The sequence below is a fragment of the Pituophis catenifer genome, unplaced genomic scaffold (assembly GCF_029215685.1).
Source record: "Pituophis catenifer annectens isolate HBS135680 unplaced genomic scaffold, rPitCat1.0.hap2 SCAF_10, whole genome shotgun sequence".
In the NCBI taxonomy this organism is placed as follows: Eukaryota; Metazoa; Chordata; class Lepidosauria; order Squamata; family Colubridae; genus Pituophis; species Pituophis catenifer.
In genome coordinates this window covers 9,608,495-9,627,653 of record NW_027256890.1, presented here as the reverse complement: position 1 = coordinate 9,627,653, position 19,159 = coordinate 9,608,495, and the positions used below count along the sequence as shown (strand labels likewise).

At 41.8% G+C, this 19,159-nt stretch overlaps 1 protein-coding gene across 3 annotated transcripts in view; it reads left to right on the top strand.

The window, feature by feature from the left end:
- The window catches only part of UBE2L3 (ubiquitin conjugating enzyme E2 L3), a 161,478-nt gene extending 147,831 nt beyond the window's left edge, over positions 1-13,647 (top strand). For 2 of the 3 annotated variants that reach the window (XM_070950839.1, XM_070950840.1), the window contains 3 exons: positions 5,792-5,887; positions 10,897-11,083; positions 13,212-13,647. In XM_070950839.1, coding sequence (XP_070806940.1) covers positions 5,792-5,887; positions 10,897-11,083; positions 13,212-13,366 — 438 coding nt within the window. In that variant the 3' untranslated portion in view covers positions 13,367-13,647. Of the gene's footprint in view, positions 1-3,005; positions 3,059-5,791; positions 5,888-10,896; positions 11,084-13,211 lie in introns of those variants that run through there. The other variant, XM_070950841.1, reaches the window with a different exon arrangement.
- Positions 13,648-19,159: the final 5,512 nt, after the last annotated feature.

Genomic DNA, 19,159 nt, shown 5'->3' with positions numbered 1-19,159 from the left:
CAACTGAATTGTCAAACATTTACTCGGCTGAACTCCTGCATAAGCTGAATGCATCGGGCACACCCATGAAACCAAAGCAAGATTTGTAAAATGCCGGTCCAGTCCCTCATGAGAAGAGTTCTATTTTTGTTAGCAGCAAGCTTTAGTATTCGTAGCTAATTATATCCAGCTACTCTATGGATTTTGTGGGTGACTCCTGCTCCAACCAGATCTTCATGGTTTCACCAGATCATGTCAGTTCCATGATGGTGATGTTCTTGACCCAATCTCGAAGCAGAATTGCAGAATAAGAGTCGGAAGGGTCCTTGGGGGTCATCTAGTCCAACCCCCTAGGGGGCTCAAGCAGGAGATCCTATACCATTCCAGACAAATGGTTGTCCAGTCTCTTCTTAAAAGCCTCCGGTGATGGAGCACCCACAAACTTCTGGAGGCAAGCTGTTCCACTGATTAATTGTTGTCACTGTCAGGGAATTTCTCCTTAGTTCTAGGTTGGAATTGATAAGCTCCCATCTTTAGAATTAGAATTAGAATTAGAATTAGAATTAGAATAGAATAGAATAGAATAGAATAGAATAGAATAGAATAGAATAGAATAGAATAGAGTCGGGAGGGACCTTGGAGGTCTTCTAGTCCAACCCCCTGCTTAGGCAGGAAACCCTACACCAGTTCAGACAAATGGTTATCCAATCTCTTTTTTAAAACTTACATTGTTGGAGCATTCACAACTTCTGGTGGCAAGTTGTTCCACTGGTTAATTGTTCTAACTGTCAGGAAGTTTCTCCTTAGTTCTAGGTTGCTTCTCTCCTTGATTCGTTTCCACCCATTGCTTCTTGTCCTACCCTCAGGTACTTTGGAGAAGAGCTTGACTCCCTCTTCTTTGGGGCAGCCCCTGAGATATTGGAAGACTGCTATCACGTCTCCCCTGGTCCTTCTTTTCCTTAAACTAGACATACCCAGTTCCTGCAACCGTTCTTCAAATGTTTTAGCCTCCAGTCCCCTCATCCTCTTCTCTGTTGCTCTTCTCTCTCTTGATCTTATCCTACCTTCAGGTGTTTTGGAGAGTAGGTATAGTCTCCAAAAATAAAACAGCATAGACTGATTCAAGTACATTGGTTGAACTGGTACATTATTGGCTGCTCTGCTCTTTTTTAGTAGAATAAATTAACGCTCGGCTTTATGCAAAGTAAGTTTGTTTATATTGTAAATGGTCTTCTCTTGACCCGAAGACCTCTTGGAAGAGCTGGGTTAGAACGGTCAGCTGGACAGTCTTATCTTGGAAAGCGTCTGATGACATAAGTGGCGATTCTCCTACATTTGATATCGTGCCTTTCCATTTAGGCTTCTGTTAACATTAAAATGTATTACTGATTGGGAGTTCAATTATTGGCTATATCACGCTCTTATCATCCTACCTTTATCCTTGTGTACTCCCTTTGGAGTGACTTTAATTACTTGCTGGAAGTGAACAAAGATTTATTTTTTATTTATTTTTATTTATTTACAAAATAACTCAAGGCATCCCAACACACCTTCCTCCTCCAATTTTCCCCACCGCCACAGCAACCTTGTGAAGTGCATTGGGCTGAGAGAGGGGGACTGGGAGAGAGTGCCCAGATAGCATTTAGCAATAGCCTTTAGGCTTATATACCGCTTCCCAGTGCTTCCCAGCCCTCTCTAAGCGGTTTACAGAGTCAGCCTCTTGCCCCCAACAATCTGGGTCCTCATTTTACTCACCTCGGAAGGATGGGAAGGCTGAGTCAACCTTGAGCCGGTCAGGGTCGAACTCCCAGCAGTGGGCAGAGTTAGCTTGCAATAGTTTATTCTAACCACTGTGCACCATGGATGGATGGATGGATGGATGGATGGATGGATGGATGGATAGAAGGAAGGAAGGAACGAAGGAAGGAAGGAAGGAAGGAAGGAAGGAAGGAAGGAAGGAAGGAAGGAAGGAAGGAAGGAAATTAATAGCAATAGCACTTAGACTTATATACCTGTGAAGCGGTATATAAGTCTAAGTACTATTGCTATACCGCTTTACAGCCCTCTCTTAAGCGGTTTAAAGAGTCAGCCTCTTGCCCCCAACAATCTGGGTCCTCATTTTACCCACCTCGGAAGGATGGAAGGCTGAGTCAACCTTGAGCCCATGAGACTCAAACTCCTGGCTGTGGGTAGAATCAGCCTGCAATGCTGCATTCTAATTCCTGTGCAAGGAGGGAGGGAGGGAGGGAGGGAGGAAGGAAGGAAGGAAGGAAGGAAGGAAGGAAGGAAGGAAGGAAGGAAGGAAGGAAGGAAGGAAGGAAATAAATAGCAATAGCCCTTAGACTTATATACCTGTGAAGCGGTATATAAGTCTAAGTACTATTGCTATACCGCTTTACAGCCCTCTCTTAAGCGGTTTAAAGAGTCAGCCTCTTGCCCCCAACAATCTGGGTCCTCACTTTACCAACCTCGGAAGGATGGAAGGCTGAGTCAACCTTGAGCCCATGAGACTCGAACTCCTGGCTGTGGGTAGAATCAGCCTGCAATGCTGCATTCTAATCCCTGTGCGAGGGAGGGAGGGAGGGAGGGAGGGAGGGAGGGAGGAAGGAAGGAAGGAAGGAAGGAAGGAAGGAAGGAAGGAAGGAAGGAAGGAAATAGCAATAGCCCTTAGACTTATATACCTGTGAAGCGGTATATAAGTCTAAGTGCTATTGCTATACCGCTTTACAGCCCTCTCTTAAGCAGTTTACAGAGTCAGCCTCTTGCCCCCCAACAATCTGGGTCCTCATTTTACCCACCTCGGAAGGATGGAAGGCTGAGTCAACCTTGAGCCTGGTGAGATTCGAACTGCCAAATTGCAGGCAGACGTCATTGCAAACTGTTTGTAGCAGCAGCCACTAATCGGTGGAGACTCAAGATTTTGAAATGGTTTTGTTGATCCGTGCGTCATCACGGACATCCATCTGTTTTGGATGCGCGTCGTAGGTAAATTAGCTATCTTTGCAACCGAACCAACAACAGCGCTATCTTTGTTTGTCTGCTGTTCTTGACATTTTCTTTTCAAGCTTTTGTTACCACGGTGAGCCTCTGCTAACTATATCAATATTGGGATAGGGGTGGTGCTCCCAGTTTCGAAAGACAGTCCTCCTTTCCCAAGTCATGGGTCTCTTCCTCTCGTTTTTCGTAATATGTGAGGATAGTCACATGCTAGTTTGCCAAGTCTCAAAAGAGAGGTTTAAGATAAGGGCATAATCCTATTTTGGTTAATTTCTTCTCTTTTTTTTTCCTGTTTAAAATTTTGCAGTGACAGCTACAATTGATTGATTGATTGATTGATTCGATTTATATGCCGCCCTTCTCCGGAGACTCAGGGCGGCTTACAATGCGTTAAGCAATAGCCTTCATACTTTTTGTATATACCTGCTTAGTAGGGCTTTCGCCCCCCCCAAGTGGTGTTCTTTTTTATACAAAGTCAGCTTATTGCCCCCACAATCCGGGTCCTCATTTTGCCTACCTCGGAAGGATGGAAGGCTGAGTCAACCTTGAGCCTGGTGAGATTCGAACTCGCAGTAATTGCAGGCAGCTGGCAGCTAAGTGCTACTTAACAGCACTTTAGTCCGCTGCGCCACCAAGGCTCTTTCCCTTACTTGCTTACGTTTGGCTGCAGTTGTAGGGAACGGTACTATCTTTCTACTTGATGCTCCTTTCTGGCTGCAGTGGGCTGTGCGATGGAAAACGTACGATATAATCTGAATTAACAGAATAGCAGAGTCGGAAGAGACCTTTAGAGATCTTCTAGTCCAAATCCCTGCTCAGGCAAGAAAGCCTATAACCCTACCGGTGGCACGCGGGGCCATATCTGTGGGCACGCTCACGTTGCCCTAGCTCAGCTCCACCGGCCAGCTAATTTTCGGGCCGGAAGTTGGGAAATGGGCCATTTCTGGCCTCCGGAGGGCCTCGGGAGGGGGGCGGCATTTTTGTCCTCCCCGGGCTGCTAGAAAGTCTCTGGAGCCTGGGGAGGGTGAAAAACAGGCCTTCCAGGCCCACCGTGTGCCAAAAGGGGGAGGAGCGTGGGGGGTTGCATGCGCATGCACAGGGTGCATAGAATTATGGATGTGGGCACACGTGCATGTGACCCCCCCCCCCCACTTTTGGGATGGCAAAAAGGTTAGCCATCACTGGCCTATACCATTTCAGACAAATGGTTATCCAATCTCTTTAAAACTTCCAGTGTTGGAGCATTCACAACTTCTGGTGGCAAGTTGTTCCATTGGTTAATTGTTCTAACTGTCAGGAAATTCCTCCTTAGTTCTAAGTTGCTTCTCTCCTTGATTAGTTTCCACCCATTGCTTCTTGTCCTGCCCTCAGGTGCTTGACTCCCTCTTCTTTGTGGCAATCTGGCATGGGAGAGTTACATGGTACACAGGTAGTCCTCGACTTACAACAGTTCATTTTTAGTGACCATTTGAAACTACGACAACACTGAAAAAAAATGACAGTTTTTCACACTTAACGACCGTTGCAGCATCTCCACGATCAAGTGATCAAAATTCAGACGTTTGGCAAACTGACTCATATTTATGACGGTTGCAGTGTCCCGGGGACGCTGCAACCGTCATAAATGCGAATCAGTTTGCCAAACATCCGAATTTTGATGACGCGACCATGGAGATGCTGCAACGGTCATAAGTGTGAAAAAAAGGTCATACGTTACATTTTTCAGTGCCGTTGCAACTTTGAACCGTCGCTGAGTGAGCTGTGGCAAGTCAAGGACTCCCTGTAGAAGGATCTGCCAAGCAGAATGCCTCCATTAAAATCTGTCGTTGCCTGCGAATGTAGTAACCGCGGGTTTAAAAATGGAAGATTTTTTTTTTTTAAATAAAAGGGTTATTATAAGAAGTGGTTTTTTAAAAAATTTAAGAGCTATTTTAAGGGGGAAAACTTAATGGATGCAAGCGTGCTGAGGCCTACTCAGAAATTATGACCTCTCTTCACGCACATTGCTTAATAGAGAGAAAGAGAAATTATATTATGTCATCTTTTTATTTTGAATTTCCAACCGCACTCAAGGCAGGTCAGTTACCAGGGACACAAATATTGAATTTTTACCATTGCCTTCCTGAGGGTGACTCTCCACAGGCAGTCCTCGATTTACAACAGCTCATTTAGTGACCGTTCGAAGTTACAGAGGCGCTGAAAAATGCAACCTATGACCATTTTTCACACTTAACGACCATTTCAGCATCCCCATGGTCACAGGATCAAAACTCGGACTCTTGGCAACTGATTCGTATTTATGAGGGTTGCAGCGTCCCCGGGGGTCATGCGATCGATCCCCTTTTGCGACCTTCTGACAAAGTCAGTGGGGGGGAGGAGCCCGATTCACTTAACAACTGGGGCAAGAAGGTCGTAAAACGGGGCAAAACCCGCTTAACTGCCCCACTCAGCAAGAGAAATTTGGGGCTCCATTGGAGTCGTAAGTCGAGGACTACCTCTATAACATAGTGCCGAGAATGCTGGCTGGTATTAAGTCTGAATTCTCCTGTGAAAAGTCAAACAGAGGAATAGTGCCTTTTCCAGATTGTTCCCAGTTTTTAGCTATCCTCCTCCGTACCTCCTTGTAGTAAATCTGTAGCAAGACAAGAGGAAGAGAAAGTGGGGGGGAAGACGACTGTTAGATAGTTTGAGTTTGAGACGATAACGAAAGTAAAAACAACACGCAGTGTTTTCCTGAATATTACAACCGATTATTTTGGCTGATGTGGTTAATATGCTTTTTTTCTTTTTTTCTTTTTCTCTGCTCTGCTTGTAGGAGCTTGAAGAAATCCGCAAATGTGGAATGAAGAATTTCCGTAATATCCAGGTGGACGAAGCTAACTTATTGACTTGGCAAGGGCTTATTGTTCCCGTGAGTGAAACAAACCTCTTGTAATTGTTAAAATGCACCAGAGCTCTGGTGAATTCTTTAATTTTCCTTAAATACCCTGAGTTGGTCCATGCAGATACAGGTTGAGTGAATCTGTGGATTTCCCGGAGTGAAGAAGAAAAAAAATATTTCTGTGCACGTTTCCGAGGAATGCCACCCGAATAATTAAATTAGCTGCCATCCATTTTTGGATTAAAAGAAAAGTACTTATAATTTATAAAGCCTTTAAACCTCTAAATCATTGTGCAGTGGTTAAAATTTAAAAAGAGAAGCTCCTATCATTGTGCAGCTAACAAGACACAACAGCAAAGAAAGAAAAAAATACTGTGTTTCTCCAAAAATAAGACCCTGTCTTATATTTTTTTGAACCCCAAAATAAGCGCTTGGCCTTATTTTCGGGGAGGTCTTATTATTTTGGGGCGCGTGGAGCAAGACGGGGCTTTTTTTTGCCATCTTATCTGATTTCCAGCTCCATCTCCCTAACCCGAGGAAATGGCAGGGACTGGCTGTGCATGCATTTAAATATTTTCAGGGAGGGGTTATTTAAACGCATGCGATCAAAAGCCCAGTTGGGCTTATTATCAGGGGATGTCTTATTTTCGGGGAAACAGGGTAGATAATGAAGGAAAAACGAAAGCGAGGAAAAGCACACCACAACTCTTAAAAACTTCAAAATGGCCCTTAGAATAGCCAGCTAAAATAGCAACTAAGGAGACGGTGATGTGGGTTTATTTCTAGCACCCTCCCGAGAATCCCAGCATTGAACGTAATATGCAGGTACGGGAAACGTAGAATTTATTTCAAGAAATTTAGATTTCATTCCCTATCACAGAATCTATCCCTGTCCCTCACATCCCCACAGGTATTGGGCAGGACAGGAAATGCTCTCTTAAGGCAGTCCTTGGCTTACAGCCATTCATTTAGTGACCATTTAAAGTTAACAACGGCACTGAAAAATGACTGATGACCGTTGCAGCGTCTCTGTGGTCACGTGATCAGAATTTGGGCACTGGGCAACTGGCATGTACTTACGACTGTTGCACGATCCTAGGGTCACGTGATCATTCGTAACCTTCCCAGCCGGCCTCCCAACAAGCAAAAGCCAATGGGAAAGGCTGAATTCACTTAGCGACTGCACGATTCATTTAACCATTGCAGTGAATCGCTTAACAACCATGGGGAAAAAAAAAATCGTAAAACGGGGAACAACTCACTTAACAGCCGTTTTGTATAGCAACAGAAATGTTGGGCTCAATTGTGATCGTACGTTGAGGACTTACCACCAATTTGTCATTCTTGGTTTCAAAAGCCATTTCCTTTATGGCCCCGAGAGCCACTTTTCCAAATGGTAAAGTCTCCTTGAACACGAGGACTAGCTGCATGGCTGGACAGCTAAATTCCAGGTCTAAAGATCTGCCCCGCGTAAAATTTTAAACCCATTCTTAATGATTTTCAAGCTTCGTGTCTCTTCGGAGAAGCAACAACCCCGGTTATCATGGGGTTTCTTCTTTCCTTGCCTCCTTGCAGATCAAATTCCAAATTCCATTTCTTCTTTTGTTTAAAACAAAAGAAGAAGAAAAATTCAAAGAAGGGAGTAAGGTTTTAAGTTGTTGTCTAACAGAAAAAAATAGAACCCACAACTCTGGCTCATTTCACTCCCTAAGAGTTGGCTTTTTCATTTGATAAAGGCTTTGATTTCCTTCTGATAAAGGCAAGAATGGTTTTGTCAAAGGATAAATCAAGGCTGTGTGGCCGGAGGGACAATATGATACGTTACCGGGAGACACCTAGAACAAAGAACGCTAAACTCACAATGCACGTCACACCTTGCAGCATACAAACCTGTGGTGCTCCCCTTCCTTGTGTTGAGCCAAGAGACTAACCCGTCAGCAGCCGAAATGTTGGAACTCAAAGGCACCTGAGGACACATGAGGTTGGGACATGCTCGCCCTGTCCGTCTTGGTGTCATCTAAGGAACGTTTTTAATGCACCAAACCTGATCCCTCTTAACTCCTAAAGAAAGATAGTCCTGGACTTAACAGCAGTTTGTTTAGTGACTCTTCAAAGTTACAACGGCGCTGGGGGAAAAAAAATGACTCACCGCGTTTTCCTGAAAATAAGACCCAGCCGGAAAATAAGCCCTAGCCCTAGATTTTTCAGGATGCTCGTAATATAAGCCCTATCCCAAAAATAAGCCCCGGTTAAGATCATCAGCCAGATGGACACATCCAGTACTGTATTTCCACAAAAATAAGACCTAATGGTCTTTTGGAGCAAAAATTAATATAAGACCCGGTTTTAATATAAGACGATCTTACCCCAGGCTCCTCCCACCGCCACCCCAAACAAATCTTGAATGGGTTACTCTCCCAGAATGAAGGAGTGTGTATTTTCCATTCACACACTAAATACTGTATTTTTCGGACTATAAGACGCACCTAAATTTAGAAGAGGAAAACAACAAAAAAATGTTTTTGGCCTCCCGTTTTTCGGGCCTTTTCCCGGGGATTTTTTCAGCCCATTTTTGAGGCTTCTTTTTGGCCAGTTTTGGAGGCTTTTTTCGATTCGGGTTCAAGGTTTTTGGGGGGCTTTTTTGGCCCATTTTTTAGGCTTTTTTCAGCCTGTTTTCAAGGCTTTTTTTTTGCCTTTTCCACATCTTATTTTGGCCCATTTTCGAGGCTTTTCTTGGCCTGTTTTTGAGGCTTTTTTGGCCCATTTTCAGGGCTTTGGGGGGGGCCATTTTCGAGGCTTTTTGGGACTGTTTTGAGGCTTTTTTGGCTTCTTTTCAGGACTTTTTTCGGCCTGTGTTTGAGGCTTTTGAAGCCGAAAAAAGCCTTGAAAACAGGCTGAAAAAAGCCTTGAAAACAGGCCGAAAAAAGCCTCAAACACAGGCCGAAAAAAGCCTCAAATACAGGCCGAAGAAAGGGCCCGGAAAAGGCCAAAAAAAGCCTCGAAAATGGGCAAAAAAAAGGCCTGGAAAAGGCCAGAAAACAGGGCGTGCAGAAGCTAAAAAAAATGGCAAAAGTGCATCATAGTCTGAAAAATATGGTATATCTTTGAATAGAGGTTTTTTAAAAAAAAAACAAAAATTGTCAAGTTGTATCTTGCAATTCTGTTGCAGAATAATGGGCGGCTTTTATTATTTTTATTTTTTAACAAATCACTGCTTTAAGAATAATAAACTGTTTTATCCAGATGCTAGTTTTACAAGATAATCCTTCCTGCAGGCTTTTATCGGTAAATTCCTAATCGCTCTGTCTTCTGTAAACAATTCTGTCATTTGTATTGAATCTGTCCGTGTGTGAACACTCCTTGGTGGGATATGTTAACACAGGCAAACTTTTATTTTACTTAAAGTAGTTAAATAAACTAACCGGGCCACTGACAACCTCAAGAACGAAACAATATGGACAACAATAAAAACAAGAGAAACAGTATACAAAAAAAAAACCCCAGAGTAGGATATTCAGTTAAGAAACCCACCTTCCCATTTCTTTTCAGGAGGTTGCATAAAACTAATTGAATCCCTGCTGATAAAGATTGAGAATCAAATTAAAAAAAAAACAAAATAAAGTGAGTCGCATTGCCAAAAATGAAGAAAAAAAAATAAAAAAGCAGGGAAGGGAGAGTTAAGAAAATATTTTGAAAAGACTAGATTTAGATCTAAAAACAAATCACTGATAGTAAAACAAACCCACAAAGGATTTTCTGTTCCCTTCGTTCTCAACTTTGAAGCACCTTTTCTTCTAAGGCACCGCAAGAGTCCTTTTAAAAGAATCCTTTAAAAAGTTATTTTTAAGCGATGGATCTTGTACAGGTAAATCCTTGACTTTACAGCCGCAATTGGGCCCAAAATGTATGCGGCTAAGCGAAACATCTATATTAAGTGAGTTTTTGCCCCATCTTACAACCTTTCTTGCCACAGTTGTTAAGTGAATCACTGCAGGTGTTAAGTTAGCAAGACGGCTGTTAAGTGAGTCTGGCTTTCCCATCGACTCAGAAGGTCACAGAAGGGAATCACATCTTCTTTTAACAACCCCATAATCCCTTGCGGGGTGGGATCTGTGCAACTGAATGGAGCTGAGTGTTTACTGGCCAGATGCCCTTCCGGTCGCCAGTGCGGAGTTATATTCAGCAGATAGAATTCTCATTGTGCCCAGAGAGAGAGAAAGATCTGCCTCCACCTAGGATCGAACTCACAGCCTCCTGATTGTGAGGCGAGAGGTCCACCTCTAGGCCACCGCACCACTCTACAAAAGGGGATCACATAAGTATAAGTATAAGTATAATTTTATTTCTATACCGCCCTTCTCCCGAAGGACTCAGGGCGGTGTACAGCCTATTTAAAAACACAAGACAAACATCAATTAAAAATTAAAAATTATTAAATAAATTCGGCTCAATTTAAAACCCCAGAAATTTAAAATACCCCAATTTAAAATTATTATGTTGATAGCCCGGCGGAACAACAGAGTCTTCAGTGTGCAGCGAAACACCCGGAGGTCAGAGATCTTACGTATTTCCGGGGGCAGTTCGTTCCACAGGGCTGGGGCTCCCACAGAGAAGGCCCTCCCCCTGGGTGTCGCCAGCCGACATAACTTGGCCGATGGCACCCTGAGGAGATCCTCTCTGTGGGAGCGAACTGGCCGGTGGGAGGCTATTGGTGGCAGAAGTCAGTCTCGAAGGTACCCAGGATAACCCCCGGGATATTACAACTGTCGTAAGTACATGCCAGTTGCCGAGTATCTGAAGTTTGCTCACATGGCCATGGGGATGCTGCAATGGTCATAAGTGTGATAAACGGTCACAAGCCACTTTTTTTCAGTGCCATCGTTAACTTAGAACGGTCGCTATAAACAAACGGTTGTAAGTCGAGGACTGCCTGTATATCTGACCGCCCCATCTTCCCGCTTTCCATTCGGGCTTTCCTCTGAATTCATTCTCTGGTTGTCTTGGGCTGCTTTTCAGACCGCCTGTGTTGCTTCTTTTAGGACAACCCTCCATACGACAAGGGGGCGTTCAGAATCGAAATCAACTTTCCTGCAGAGTATCCATTCAAACCTCCCAAGATTACATTTAAAACGAAAATCTATCACCCTAACATCGATGAAAAGGGGCAGGTTTGCCTGCCAGTAATTAGTGCTGAAAACTGGAAACCAGCTACCAAAACTGATCAAGGTAAGCGATCTCCAGCCATTTGGGGCCTGTCGATTTCTATACTAGATCTTAATTTTGGGAAGGGGTTTTGCTCTGTGCTGGATCTCCGAGCACAAGCATCCTGGGCTGATTTAAATCTTGTTGATGGGATCACTTAGGAGGGCGAATGACTTCTGATTTTTCTCACTCTTCCCTCCAGGGTGGATTTGATTTAAATCAACTCGATTTAAATCACAATTTAAATCATGATTTAAATCACGAGTAAAAAGGCTTGATTTCAATCAACTCGATTTAAATCATAATTTTTAAAGAGCAACTGTCATCTCTGCTACTCCTTTGACCCGCTGTTGACTCACCGATAGTCCCAGTGTTGCAGAATATACAGCCTCGTGCTACATAACTAAGCTCCATTTCATGCTGAATCAACTAAATTATTTATGTATCTTAAATAGAAAACTATCTTACGATAGATTTTTACCCCAAAAGTTTTTTATTAAAATAAATTCGATAAAAATCAAAAAAATCCGATTTAAATTAAAAAAATCTGATTTTTTTGATTTTTTTAAAAAAATCATTGATTTTTATCCACCCTGCTTCCCTCCCTAGCTTAGTTTAAAACCTGAATTTATCACAAAAGATAAAAAGAGGAGAGATTTCCAGGCAGCTACATCCGAAAACGATTTGTCCAATATTCAAGGCGTGTACAGTCGACCTTGTTCATAAAACCCCAGCTAGGTGGCTGGAAGGTGTTTTAATACGCTTTCAGCCAATTCCTAAATGGTTTATTCTAATAGTCCAAGATGAGCTAGATATTCCTCATCCAGCATTTTTTATTTACACGTGCCCTTGAGTGTGGATTCAGAACTGAGTTTCTCTCTTCGTTTCTGCAAGGAAAAGCTTTACACACATATTATTTTGCACACACACAGAGCAGTTCATTCATAAATCTGAATATACCGCCATTACAGTGGCTGATCCGGTTAATTAAATATACCAGTGAAGATGGTCGTATGTATGTAATGGCTCCAAATGTAATATTTCTTCCATTTTGCTTTAGCACGTTCCAGTCAATGATGGTTTATTTAACCCAACCGTGGCCAAAGGCCGCACTCAACCGTTAAGGACAAAGTTGAGGAGCCTAAAAAAGCATCAATAATAGGGTGAAGATTTTCATTTCCGTTTGCGTTCAATTCAGATTTAAACACGATGGTATACATGACACCTTTTCAGTTCAATACGTGCATCGGAAACTCCTAGTTCTCTCCCATTAAAAAAATAGAATTTGGAAAACTTTTACAGTTTACTTTATTGTCATTGCACATGGTACAACGAAATTAAATGCCGTCTTCAGTGTACATTCTAACTATAAAAATAAAAACACAAAACATACATCCTTTACATTCTATATAATTGAAATTGAAAACCCGATATCGCACTATACCGTAGAATTCAATATGGTTATTGCCCTGGGATAGAAGCTGTTTTTCAGCCTATTTGTCCTTGTTTTTATTGCCCTGTACCAGCTGCCAGATGGTAATAGTTCAAAAAAAAAAGAGGGTGCCCAGGATGAGATGAATCTTTAAGAATGTTTTGAGCTTTCTGAAGGCAGCGGGAGCTATAAAAGCTCTTCCAAAGAGGGGAGAGGGCAACCCATGATCCTCTGGGCAATGACGTTGACCCTCTGGAGCGCTGTCCAACCTGCCACTGTGCAATTGGCAAACCAGACACAGGTGCGGTAAGTTAAAATACTCTCTATGGTGCAGCGGTAGGAGGTCACCAGCAGTTTTCCATTCAGTTTCCTGAGAAGTCTCGGGTAGTATAATCTCTGCTGGGCCCTTTTGACCAGTGCTGCAATGTGAGTGCCCCAGGTCATTGGTGGAGGACTTAAAAGTGTCATTCCCAGTGCCATCTGCTCACAATCGCCTGAACAGCGAGATGGGTGGCAAATTAAATTTGATAACCAATCTATTACCAAGCAATAAAATCTCGGGATCTGCGAATCGATGGTTCTGCGGCTCTCTTTCCCGGCCACGCTGATCTCTCTTTTTCTCCCTTCCTTCCTTCTTTCTTTCCCCCCTCTTTCTTTCTTCTTTCTTTCCTCCCTCCCCTCTTTTTTTTTCTTTTTTTCTTTTTTCCTTTCTCTCGACAGTAATCCAGTCCCTCATAGCCCTGGTGAACGATCCTCAACCAGAGCACCCCCTTCGAGCCGACTTAGCCGAAGAATACTCTAAGGACCGTAAAAAATTCTGTAAGAATGCTGAAGAGTTTACAAAGAAATATGGTGAAAAACGACCAGTGGACTAAACAAAAAAACAACGACGACAACAACAAAAACAAAACACAACAAAAACAACAACAAAAACAAAAAAACACCTGACCGAGTTTGATGTCAGCAATGTGTGATAGAAGAGCTGAAGAAGTGCATTTCAGACACAATCCCCAAAGCAGGACTCTCTATGGAAATTGACAAGTTGTCACCTCTTGGTGTTTAACTTGTGGCTGTTAAAACTAACTTTCTACCGTTTCTTAATCAAAAGTGGTCTAGGTAATCTGTAAAGAAAGGATTAAAAATTTAAGATGTTCTAGTTCTGCTTTCTTTGTTTAAAATCACTGCTTTAATGTACTTTTAAAGAATGCTGTTTCTTTTTCTTTTTTCTTTTGTTTTTCTCCTCACAATTTATCAGAAAGTCTTAGGCTTATAACTCGCCCTTAAAATTCAGGTCGCGGCTGTTATTTCTTATTTTCCTTTACAGTTCTCTTTTTGTTTTCCTCCATCATTTCTTGGTTGCCCCTTATCCTTCCCTCTTCCCTTCCTCCTTCTGTCCCCCCACCCCACCCCATCCCCCAAGACAGAAGAAAACAAAACCACACGTAACTTAATTTCTAAGAAAATAGAAAGACATTTTTTGGGGGGGAAAAAAATTAGCTGTTTGTTTTTCCCTGTCTTAAACTTTGCACTGTTTCGTGGATGTGGGTCCAAGGTGTATTTCTTTTTTTTTTTTTCTCAACTTAAGTTTGTCACACCAAAAAAAACACCCACCAGAATCAACCCCAGAACTGTTGTAAATCTGGCTGATGTGGTTACGATAATGTTTATTAAAACGGGGAACTCCAAGCATTGCGTGCATGAATGAATTTTACCACGTGGCTTGCGTTTCTGTTTTAAGGGGAGGAAATTTTGGCGCGAAATATTCTATAGGAAAGGAATAGCGGAGTGTAATTTTCTTTCTCTCCCCCCCCCTCCTCCTTTTTTTTTTAAAAAAAAAATTACTCTTCACTTTTATTCTTTAGTATCTATGCAGGCTACCTAGAATAAAGACGGACTCAAAAGTCCAATTTGCGAGAATTTCAAATATGGGACCAAGAGGTACCAAAAGCAGAACTAATCTATCAACCAAGCAAAGCTAGCTCCTTATTTTGTTATCCTTCCTAGCTGAGAGACTTAACTGGGGAAATTCTTCTCGAAAACTTAAGTTCCGAAGAACAGAAACCTAGCCACACAAAAAAAATCCTCGCCATTTACCTCTTTTTCCCTGTGCAAAACGACAAAAGCTTAATTTTCTCCTAATAATAGATTGGTTTGATCGATCGTCATCCGAAACGTAAGCGATTTCCATTAAGCAATAACCCGTGCCCATCGCGAAATTGAGCAGTTGCCTTTCCCCATTTAAAAAAAAATACCCGTACATGAAATATGGCATTCTAAGGATTAAACATTGATTCGGCGAAGTTTTAATTCAATCCCAGTTATCCCCGCTCCAAGTTAAGGGGTTCTTTCCCCGCGGAGATCCGAACCACCCCGTTTAATGTTGTGTCGCGTTTTAAGGTGGGCAAAAATGCAACTTGGGTTACGTGACATAGTGACACTCTTTCCCTCTGACTGCTCAGTTTTAAAATGCCTGGCTTTTAAGTGAGCATTTTCAACCCCATTTCTCCGAAACCTGCAGTGAAGAACAAAGTGCGTAACCATTTCTCTCTTGCATGTCTTCGCTTTCATTTAGATCTCTCGGCATTTCCGGTGGGTTTTTTAATTTTTTTTTTTTCCAGGAATCTGGAATCCTTGTTCGGTCTTTTTGCCATTTTTAGGGAACTGAATGTATGGTTGGAGAAGCCGTAGAAATAGCATTTCCAGTTTTAATTATTATTATTATCATTATTATTTTGCGTACACCTTTCCATCTCCTCCACTCCAGCTTTTTGATTTTAAACTGTACAAGATTGACAGCCAGGTACCTCTGTTTGAAAAGTAGAAAGAAAGGGGAAAAAAAGAAAGTTTTCTTTTTTCTTTTATTTTTTATTTTTTTCCTTATCAGTTGGGGTATGAAACATCTCTGTTTTACGTGTTCTTAGACACATTCTTTGGTAGGCGATTAAAGTTTAAAAAAAAAAAATGTTTAATGGACACTTGCATTTCCTTAATTGTGTGTGTAGGCTTGGTGACCAGCACTTGTCTATTACCGAAATCTCCACAACTTTTGTGTCTTCATTTGCAGAAAGTTGGAACTGACTTTGTTTCATTCACGCTCACTCCGATTCAAAATAAACAAAAAAAAAAAAAAAGCCAAATTTTACCTGTCAAACTGAAATGTATGTAAAATCCTGCCTTGCATGACATTGAAAAAGAACATTTGTCTTTTCTTTTTTTTTTTTTTTTTTTTAGTTGTTGTTGTTCCCTATGCAGCCCTGTAACTCTTTTCACTTCGATATTGGGGCGAGGGTGGGGGAATCAATTTCTCTCTCTCTCTAAATTGCAAACATTTCGAATCAAATTGCAAACATGCCCACGGGTGATTTCGGAGCAGGGAATGCAAATAATAATAATAATAATAATAATAATAATAATAATAATAATAATAATAATAATAATAATAATAATAATAATAATAATTTAAGGGACTGTCATTCAGAATCCCCTTCTTATCTTGGTTAATTTGAACCACAAGAGTCTACTAATTTTTCCCCCGTGGGTCAGATTTCTGCATTCAACCCATAAGTGTCAGCTGCATTTGTGCAAATAACACAACACCTGTCCCTCTATCTTTAGCTATAACCACTAGTGATCTACAAACTCATCTTATGGATGTTATCTTATTATCTTCCCCTTTTTTGGCTAACAAAATGTAATTTCCCAGGCTATAGCTAGAGCTAAAATAGCCGTGCTTCTATCACAGAACATCTTAAAATATGCCAGCCCTCTCCCCTCCACCTTTCTGTAAGAGATTCCCTGTTCCCCTTTCATCTTCCCATGGGAAGATCTACCCACCCATCCCCAAACGGGGGCTGCAAAAACTCAAAAAAGACACAAGATTTTCAACGCGGTGCAAAAAAATGGCCCGAGCCTCGCACAAAACCCAGGGAAGTTATGAATAATTTTGAATTGATGGCCTGTTTCGATGTGCCCGAGAGGTGATTTTAGGGCATAGAATTAGAGCTGGGAGGGACCTTGGGAGGTCTTCCAGTCCAGCCCCCTTCTTCAAGATAGGAAATCTTATACATCCAGGCCAAGGGTTTGTTCAGTCTAGTTTTGAAAACTTCCCGTTTTCATTTCTGTTAAGAGATGTGAGCAGATGGGACTCGCCCCAAACCAATTTTTTTTTTCAGCTGCTTGGTGATTCTTTGCTTAACTGACAGTTGGGGTGTTAACTTGACAGTTGGGGTGCTGTCTGTCCCGGCTATTTGTACTGTCCGTAGGAACAAATTAGCTTTGTTAGATTAGATTTTAAAGCCATATAATGGTTTAAAGGTTTGCGTCCCGTGCCAAATGAGCAAATTTGGACCACGTGACAGGGGTTGCCGTCGTAAGTGCAAGGACCAGCCAGGTGCAAGTCACTTTTTTTCAGTTCCGTTTTAATTTTGGTTGCTAAATGAATGGTAAATTGAGGACTGACACTCTGTGCAGTATTTTTGAAATAGTGACTTTTTGATGAATGGATTACCGTATTTTTCAGAGTATAAGACGCACCGAAGTATTAAGACGCACCTACTTTTTTGGGTGAAGAAAAGAAGAAAAAGAACTCTCCCTCTGCCTCTGTGCAATTTTGCAGCAAACAGCCTGCTTTACTTTCATTTTCGTTTTCAGCATAGCTTGATTAGCACAAGGGGGAAAAAAATCTGCTCCAGCAATTTACCTCTTTGCAGCAAGCAGCAGAGCCCTGCCCTAAACAGCTGAGAGCAAATCAGCTGAGAGTCGGGAGGCCGATCCAATCAACTTGTGCTAATTAGGCTGTGCTGAAACTGAAAGGAGCTGTTTTTTCTTGCTGTTTGCTTGCAAGGAGGGAACTGCTGCGAGGCAGAGGCCAAAGGGTGGGGGCCAGTGGGTGGGCGGGGCTACATTCGGTGTATAAGACGCACCTAAATTTTCATCCCCTTTTAGGGGGGAAAAAGGTGCGTCTTATACTCCGAAAAATATGGTAACTAAATAACACGATCACACTTCTGTGTGCTAAGCTGAATCCTTCCTTCTTTCTCTCTTTCCTTCTTTTTTCTTTTTCTTTCTTCTTTCTCTCTCTCTTTCTTTCCTTTTCACCTCGCAATTAAATCAACTTCCTTGGCATCTGACTTGGCCAATGTACGTTTGTCTTTTGTCCAAATAATCTTAAGTAGGACTAGTTAAAATGCGCAGCAAATTCTCTCTGTGTTTCTATTCTATAAGAACAAACCTGCCAAATAGGTTGATATAGTATATAAGATAATTAGAAAGGAGGGGTAAATATTTATTTCATCCGTCTAAAACATGGCTAAATGCTGGCATATTCTGCCATCACTGTTAATGCTCCTTTCGAATATTTTAGTTTTGACCAGTGCAGGCCAGGGAGAGAGAGGGAGTGACCGGAAGAAACTCAAAAATTTCAATTTTCCAAACCGTTCCTAACAAAATGCAGTGCTAATTAGTAGGCAATTACTTATCCATAGAAAAGAGGGTGATTTTTTTTTTTAAGAAAAAAAAACTCATTTAATTCATCATTAGTCCCAGAGTAATACAAGAATAAATAATAATTCAGTGTCAACAGAGAACTCAGGAAACTTGCGGGAATTACAAGAGTCACAGAATTGATTCGAATGTTTAAACAACCAGCCAAAGGAATGTAATTTCTCAAAATATAAACATTATGTCGGAGACCTATTACAGATCATTCTCAACTTACGACCGGAATTTTTCCATTGCTTAGCAAGGCGGGGTTCTTAAAGCGAATCGCACCTCATTTTACGACTTTTTTTTTTTTTTTTTTGCCATGGTGGTTAAGTGAATCACTGCACTTCTTAATCACATGGTCATTAAACGAATCCGGATTCCCCATTGATTTTGCTTGTTGGAAGCCAGCTGGGAAAGTCGCAAATCGGGATCAAATGACCCCCCCGGGGCATTATAACTCTGATACGCTGGTTGCTAAGCACCTGGTTGCAATAACCTGACCACGGGGGATGCTGCAATGGCCGTAAGTACGAGGACTGGTTGAAAGTCATTTTTTCCCCAGTGCTGTTGTAACGTTAATTGGTCCCTAAACGCACGGTTGTAAGTTGAGGACTCCCTGTACAACGTGAAATAAGAAAGACAATGGAACAGCAGCTTTATATATATGTATGTATGTATATGTATGTATGTATGTATGTGTATGTATGTATGTATGTATGTATGTATTTTTCTATCGAGACCTGGTCTACCCCAGCATGTGGGAGGGAGCATACTGCATCCCTTTCGCCTTTCAGCTCCAATCCAGGAGCCCTCAAGCAGTTGCATTCACAACAAACCATTTTATACCAAATTTATATTTCGCTGATAAAAAAATAAAGGGAGACTAGTATAGATCTATTTCAAGCTATTTAGCTCTCATCAGCTAGCCATACCCTTACTTGGATTCGAACTTGGGCTGCCTGCATGTTAGGCGGTTGTATTAACCTCTGAGCCACAAGTTCTCCTCCCTTCATCAGCTCCAATCCAGGAGCCCTCAAGCAGTCGCATTCACGACAAACCATTTTATACCACATTTATATTTCGCTTTATTTCTTTATCAGATATATATATGTATGTATGTATGTATGTATGTATGTATGTATGTATGTATGTATATATGCCTACTGGATCACAGATAGGATTAA